General features: G+C 33.9%; 1 protein-coding gene across 1 annotated transcript; it reads left to right on the top strand.

Moving 5' to 3' along the window:
- Nucleotides 1-6,363: 6,363 nt before the first annotated feature.
- Nucleotides 6,364-7,814, top strand: LOC149065147 (uncharacterized). The gene has a single exon (XM_089254368.1). The coding sequence runs from the start codon at nucleotides 6,528-6,530 to the stop codon at nucleotides 7,581-7,583; it is 1,056 nt and encodes a 351-aa protein (XP_089110494.1). The 5' UTR covers nucleotides 6,364-6,527; the 3' UTR covers nucleotides 7,584-7,814.
- The last annotated feature ends 669 nt before the right edge of the window (nucleotides 7,815-8,483 follow it).

Raw genomic sequence — 8,483 nt, 5'->3', positions numbered from 1 at the left:
TTTGGCCACAATCTTACTTATGGAATAATATTTTGAAATAAAAAAGAAAACTGTCCTCAAATTTGTCATTTAATTCAGTGAAACCTTGGTACAATGGTATTTGCAGACGGAGAAAAAAAATTGTTGTAGGGAGTTTATCGCTATATATCAAGAGGCAGCGTTTCAACACTAGGGTATAGATATTTTTAAACAAGACATAAAAAAATATCATTGTAGAGGGATTTATTTTTATTCTTACATATCAACTATCATTGTAGCAAGGTTTCACTGTATTGAAATGGTGATATTATCACAATTGTTTTTTTGTATGTGATTTCTCTCAGAGGAAGCCAAGCATAAAATAATAATTGCTCTTTTATCACTAGACTCAATTTGATGTTATTTGTAAAAGCAAGGCCACAGAAACATTTAACGCATCGTAGCAACAGGGAAAATGATTTTGGTGATATATCCAATACTTGGCGACAAAAACAGAGGTATACTTTTCAGAATTGTTTTTTTTTCCTGTAAAAAATATGAAATTAGCGAGAATCATTGATTCCCCCCCCCCCCCATTGTGCCATTGCCTTCTGCTGTACCCTTGAAGAGACTACAACTATAACATGGTTGGTGAAAGGAAAGAGAAATTTTCATAGAAATAAAAATTTAAAAAAACAAAACAAGTTCTGGCATTTTTTAGCTAGAAAATGTCTGTATTGACGGCTTTGTTTCATGGAGAGAGGTTTTTTTTTGTGGGGGGGGGGAAGGAATATGAAGACACCAATGAGAATGAACGGACCTAAAAAGTACTATAGAATAAGTTTGGGCTTCGTCATATGACAGTACATTGGATGAAAAGTTCTTTCCCCTGTAAAGGTATGTCTACATATGCATACCCGCTTCTCTGTTGTGGGGTAATAAGTAAATACGTTTGACTTTTGTTTTTTCTGCTTATATACACCTTTGTTGTGACCACAGAGTCACAACCTTTGCTATACAAAATCTAACAGATGCAACATAAGTCTGATATACCTCGATCTGCTGGTCATACACACCCACAAATGGTTTAGATCAGTGATTCCCAACGTGGGTGTTAACGCCCCCTTGGGGGGTGATGGAAAGTTCCAGGGGGGCAGTAGAAGCTACGGGTATAACATAGGATCCTATGGGTTAGATTGCTTTGGAGGAGGACGGGAGAAAAAAAATTCTCAAGAAGGGGGCGATGGGACAAAAAATGTTGGGAAACTATGGTTTAGATGGTAGTACAGAGGGTGGTACATGTTTTTGCTGATGACCCCTTACTTTAGATCATATTTGCTTGAAAAATAGTCGATAATACCACAAAGTAGGTATGACAGCCGTGTTGGGTAAAACTTGAAGCTGATTATTTTCATCCATGGAATTGACCCTTGGATTTTCTTATGCAAAGCTCGCCTCGCTCAGGAGTGAGACCCTTCATACTTAATGAATTGATTTTTTCAGTAAATCTATGGTGAACCAAACAAAAAAAATCTTAACCCTTTAAGTGGTTTTTTCCTGATCCACATTTGAAATTGCGAAAACTTTGCAAAGTGCCACCTATTTTCAAGAAGAATTTTTTTTATTGTGAGCTCTGATGAAAATTACACCCCCTGCCAAACAAGAAACCAAGGAAATTGGCTCCACCCATTGCTTTTATTTCCTTCATTATGATTCACAAACACTTGTCATGACGTGTGTGGCTTTCTAGGAAATTCTTTTTTTTAGAAAAAAAAATCTGTTTGTATTATTTATACATTTATAAACTGAAGAACCAAAAAAACTGGTACAGGCATGTGTATGCAAATAAAAAGATATGGAACCAATCAGAATACGGCGCTGCAGTCGCCATATGTGTGTTATATAGGCGTTGCCGACCGCAGCGCCGTACTCTGATTGGTTCCATATCTCTTTATTTGCATGCGCATGCCTGCACCAGTTTTTTTGGCTCTTCAGTTTATAATATGTTATTTTATAATATTATTTTGGCTCTGTATATATATATATATATAGACTGAACGTATATTTATTTGCAGTGCTGAAAGAAAAAAGGGAAAACACACAGTGTCTCTCTCACCACTTCTCTTAATCTAATCTTGAAAAAGAGCTGACTCCGTCCATTGGCAGTTGATTGATTGGAAGGGGGGAAAGAAAAACAGGTTTTACTGGAAAAGCAACTTCAAGGCATTTTTAGAAGTCAAGATATTGTGGAGCGACTGAAATAAAGCAGATCAAGTATGAAGAGATGTCTTGGGATTGCCACTTAAAAGGTCAGACTCTGCACCTCCTGGGTAGGCACATGCCTCAAAATGTATGTATTGATATAGTTTTCCCTCCATGGGAAAACAAATGATCTGGACGAATCACAAACAAGAAATAGGGAGGGGGTTGTTTTTCTTCTTGCTTTAAACATCAATTTTTAACCTCAGTGAGTTTGGCCCTGACTTCAAGGATTGTGGGCATTTTATCACTAAAAAAGAATATTTACAGCAAGGTAATAAAACAGTGACACCCCCCCTTCGTTTGCGCTATTTTAGGCCTGAAAAGGTTGAGAATTCAAACCATTCACATTTGGCTAAGACCAACCACAGGTGCCTTTGTTTCAAAGATTTCAAGAAGTTCAAAATTTTATTTGTTTACAAGTATAAAGGATCTTGGAATTCTTTTTTTTCTACTGAGTAGATCAGTTTTTCTGGATTTCTGAATTAGTTTTGGTTTTTTACATGACTCTGATTAAGAAACTCCTAGTGTTTAGTTTAATTGGTAATTGAATGCAATAAGTACATCATCTGTGCTCAATGTGAAAAGAAATATGTCAGAAAATCTACGGGAGTTTATTGATTTTTATGACAGGATGCAAATAATAAATAGTACACATCTGTTTCGAAAAGAACTCAAAAATATTAAAATAATATAAAGGAGATTAAAAAGGGAACCATTATTTGTCACTGGTTTTTATAAAAATATGATTGCTGTGTATATAATAGATAGAAATAATTAGTTTTACTTATGAAATATTAGAGTCCTCATTCACTTTGATCAATAAATGAACATTAGGCCCAAAGCTAGGCACAATATAGCCTAATGATGTTATGAAACAACATTTGTTGTCTTGCTTCAATATCCCTTTAAAACTAATAAGGAGTATTTTGCAATGCTGGTTACAAAAGGCAAGAAAGGGAAAGATGAGATTTCTGGTGCTCCACACTTTTAAGTGTTGGCTAATAGTAAAACATTTATGCCTTTGAAAGCGACACGCACAAGAGCAAATAAGAGAATCACACACACACAACTTCACAAGAACAAATATTTTATTCCAATAAGATGTATGAGACATTCTTACGAAGTTAGACAAAAAATTATATTAAAAAAATGTCCTAATATAATTTTACCTGCTAATAAATGAAATATGGTCAGCAGCAAAGTCCATTCAAAATTCATTGTTAAAAAAATAAAGTTTAAGCATGTTGAGAGAAAAACGAATCTGACCAGCCATTTTGTTACTTCAGCATTCACATGATATTTATGCAACAAGTTCCATCTATTTTAGGAGCACTGACGCTCTAAACATTTATTATATTTTTTATTTAATTGTATTTTTATTTGTTTTTATGTTGTTTCTTACTCCTTTTTTTCATAAATTTTATGGGGGGTGCGTAAACAATAGATATATGTAATTTGTTTCTGTCTTTTTAGAGCACAAGAGGCACTCCAAAGCACCCCTTCCCTTCCCAACTTGCAAATGAACAAACCTTCCTTCTGGTTGCTTAATGCCAAGTGAAGAATAGTCTCAATTGTTTTGCAACACTGATTAAAAACTAAGCAAGCGACCACATAAACATATTATAAAAGAGTTACTGTTATAGATGGAATACAATAACAATTAAAAGTGCATCAGAACCAAAGAGTAGTATCTTTCTATAGGCAGTTAGCTTTATAGGATATCATTATATATAGGATTTTCGTTGCATTATTGAAGCGAAAAAAAAAATTGTTTTAAGATAAGAATATGATTGTAAAACTTTGAAAATGACTTTCCAGGAAAAAAAATTTTCTAAAGAAAAAAATATTTTGTGTATTTTGAAAACCTATCAATGAAAAAGAACTTATACACAAATATAAGTTTAAAATGAACCATAAAAAAGTTCTACAGACAATACATTTGTGTAAACTTCTATGGGACATGATTTAGGCCAATTTTGTGAGAATGACCTACTATATATGCAACAACTATTGTTGTCAATTATAATTACAGCAAACCAAAAAATAAAACAGTAGCGGAGAAGATCAGAAGATGTGTGGACTAAAAATAAAAGGGAATATGCACTGCTCATAGTAAATATGGTTGTGATCGATTTAGAATGAACAGTTTCTTAATAATACCTTAGGGGTCATTCAAGTATTAGGTCAGCATTGAGGGAAGGGGTTTCGGATTGGCTGACTTTTGATGACAAGGGGGGAAGGGGGGTTTGAAGGTTGCTTACGTCATCAACCACCCTTTTTGAAGACATGAAATATTCTGAGCTGCTGACAAAGAAGGGAGGGGGGGTCAGTATTTTGCTTACTTTTGCTGATAAGGGGAGAGGGGGTCAAAAATGGCTAAAAATCTGCTTACGTAATACTTGAATGGCCCTTTATATAAATATTGCATTTCTTTTTAAACGTATCAATCGGGTTGGAATTTGTGACACATGCTATTCCCTCTATTTGCTACCCAGCTGGGGAAAAAAAGACAAAAAAAACTTCCTTCCTCAGCCCTCACGCTACAACCTTGACTTGTCTCTTACCAATCAATATCTGAGATGTGCTTAAAGCAGGGTTAGCAAAGTTTTGACATTATAGTAAAAACCACGGTACTGTGAAAAACTGTTTTAAACTTGCACTTCAAAATCCTGCATGAAAGTTAAGAGATGAAGAAAAATGATATCTGCATTCAAATAAAAAATTGTGAAATTTAAAAGTAATGTTTTTATAAATACAGTTCGACAAATACATTAATAATGGCCTAGATAAGACCATATAATTAATTATGCCTAAATTATAATATCCATTTCATAATTATTATTTTAAATTTTATTCAAATTTTTTTTCCATCAGATTTTTTTCCTATTGGATCGAAATTTTATTTTAACAATCAAAATGTGTGGGTGTATACTATTAGTCTGTAGCAGAGTTTTGCCAATGCTTGGTATCGAAAACAGCTATGCTGATTACACGTACCAAACACCTGTGGTCTCGGGACCTGAAGAAGAAAATATAGTTGTATTGCGAGTCAGTGTGTCAATGTTGTCAAAAGTCTATGCACCATTAGTACAGACCACCTGTAATGGGCCACCGAAATTAATGGAAACGACAAAAAGTTATGCTTTGCCTTTGTCAATATTAACATAACTGAGGAAAATTGAGCATTATCAACTAAAAAATATTGTAATAATGTCAATAGGAATCTCACAGTAATAACAATTTTCATTGAAAATTCTATATATATTTATCTCTTGCGCACTCTTCTACTAACACTTTTGTTATTGAAAAATAAGTTTACAAACTTTAGGCTGTGGTTATAGTGCAATAATATGTGGAAGTGTCATGCCACACACAACATTTTCTACACAAATAAAATTCTTTTTATTTCTTGATTTCAAATCTTGAACAAATATGATTTTATTTCCTAAATCATGCATGAATGATGAACAAAAGAACTAAGAATATTTTTAAATATAATTGAAAAACACTAGGACAGGAAAATTTAAGAATTCTCAAAACTCTCTATGTTGAAATTTTTTAAAACTTTGCTTGAAATTGGTGAAATAAAGTCAATTCTCTCTCTCTCTCTCTCATGATAGAAAAAACAATTTTACCAAAAAGACAATTAAAAAAACAAACTTAGGTAATACAGATTGTACTATATATTATAGACAAGACTATTTTATAAACATAAAAGTGTCAAATTAATGCAATGATTAGTTTAAAAGTTCTAATTTTTGTACTAAACATCTGCAAAAACTTGTGATTAAATTTTAAACTCCTCCGACCTACAAAAAGGGATTCACTTAAATTTTTTTTGGGCATGACAAATTAAACTATGATAACCATATTTTTATGACCTTTTTCATATTTTATTTTACATTTCTTTTATTTATACATTTTAATTCATATCTTTTCTTCCCTTCCTTATTTTTGATTTTTTTTTTCTTTATCTTTAATTCATTTTCCACCCTTCTTGTTGCACAATTTGCCTATTTTGGCTTCAGATTTTGTATTTGTACATTAGAGTAATTGTTAAAGGAATAATTTGAATATCTTGCTCTCTCACAGTATAGGTTGACTTATGGAAGATATTCTGATAACTCTATATGTTCTTCCAGGTAATTGAAGATCCTCATCCAAATCTGGAGGGAAAACTCTTAATTCTTACAAGTCGACAAGAAACAGCAGTATTTGCAGAGATATTTAATCACACAAGAAACTTGGTGAATTACAAAGGATCTGCTCTCATCTTGAATAAATCTTCGATATTATTCTCCTATCAAATGGATGAATCCCGTATGAAAACACACAAGAAACATGATGTAGGTGAAGACAATTCTAGTTTTATTCTGCCCTCAGCAGCATTGAGTGAGACGCATTCCGACTCCATTTCCCATGTTGAAGATAATCCGCATAAGTGTGAGTGCTGCAGGAAAGCATTTTCAAAAAGCTCTGATTTGAAAAGGCATATAAAAGTTCACACTAGAGAGAAGCTGCATGAATGTGACTTTTGTGGTAAAACGTTTTCCGCAATCGGCAATTTAATCAGACATATGAGAGTTCACACCGGAGAGAAACAGTACGAGTGTGATTTCTGTGGTAAAACGTTCGCTGCAAATAACAATTTATATAATCATAAAAGGTTTCACAGTGGAGAAATACCACATGAACAGGATTTGTGTGGTAAAACATTTGCACAGATCGGCAATTTAAATAAGCACAAAAGAGTTCACACAGGAGAGAAACCATATAAGTGTGATCATTGTGGCAAAACGTTTTCAGAAATTAGCAATTTAAGAAGACACAAAAGGGTTCACACTGGTGAGAAGCCACATGAATGCATTGTTTGTGGTAGAAAGTTTTCTGTAATTGCAAGTTTAGAGAATCACAAACGCATTCACACTGGAGAGAAGCCACACGAGTGCGATGTGTGTGGTAAAATGTTTACTCAAATTGGCAATCTAAATAGGCACAAAAGAATTCATTCCGGGGAGAAGCCATATGCCTGCGATATCTGTAATAGAACTTTTTCTCAAATCGGGCATTTAAACATACACAAAAGAGTTCACACTGGAGAGAAGCCGTACGAGTGTGATTTCTGTGGTAAAATGTTTGCCGCAACTAGCATATTATACGAACATAAAAGGCTTCACAGTGGAGAAAAACCACATGAATGTGATTTCTGTGGTAAAACGTTTGCTCAAATCGGCAATTTGAACATACACAAAAGAACTCACACCGGAGAGAAGCCATACGAGTGTGATGTTTGTGGTAAAACGTTTTCTCGAACCAAAAATTTAAACAAACATAAAAGAGAACACAATGGAGAGAAGCCATAGATGTGTGCGTTTTGGCAAGGATCAAATCAAAAATCTGTGATAAACTGATTCAACAGACTAATGGAGCATCAGAATGGCTGTATATTACAAAGTACTGTTCGAAGGGCTGAAAACGAAACGGATATGAATTTGCGGAAAAAAACTCAATTTTTTCTCTTTTAGAACTCAAAACACCGTCCTCCATTGCGCTTACAGAATTTTTTCCCTTAAATTAAAATGTCTTCATCCAAAAAATAAATAAATAGAATGATTTCTTAAATCATGTGAATAGATTATGCGGTTTCAGTCGTGTAACAAACAGGGTTTTCGTGACATACGTAGTTTTCTTAGTATTTTTGTTTTCCTCGCATATGTTGTTTGAGATAGATCTGAAAGCAGGGCCGTAACTAGGACATGTGTGTTATTTTGTGCCCCTTTAATTCAAAATTCGATAAATTTATAAAGGTGTTCTTTGTTTCCACCTAAAATTTCCTGCCCGCAGCAGCTGCTCTCTGTTTTCGTCTAGTTTCGGCCCTGCCTGAAGGGATGAGTATGATTTAGCACCCTCATTCTGGGGCCAAGCCGACCCCTCTGCGATAAATTTAGAGTGTAAAAAATTACAATGGGTTTTACTTCGGACAATCGGGCGGAAGCTCTGACAGTCCCCATCATGCAGGAAGTTGACCCTTAACGTTATACAAGAACGTTAAAATCTTAGATTTAGCTTAAAATAAAAAGATGACCATTTTCTCCTTTGGCTGTATATTTTATTCGTTTATATGCAGTATTATTTATAGTTCAAAGAGAAGATATCATTTCCGAAAACGATGTAAAGAGAAAAAACACATCCAGAAAGTAAAAAAATACTTGGGGTGGGGGATTACTCTTGCTTACATACACAATCGGTTGTGAATTGAAAAA

Source organism: Pholcus phalangioides, unplaced genomic scaffold (assembly GCF_987345545.1).
Source record: "Pholcus phalangioides strain wild (caught in Gottingen) unplaced genomic scaffold, Ppha-v1.0 ptg000041l_1, whole genome shotgun sequence".
Lineage (NCBI taxonomy): Eukaryota > Metazoa > Arthropoda > Arachnida > Araneae > Pholcidae > Pholcus > Pholcus phalangioides.
This window is presented reverse-complemented; position numbering and strand designations above follow the sequence as displayed.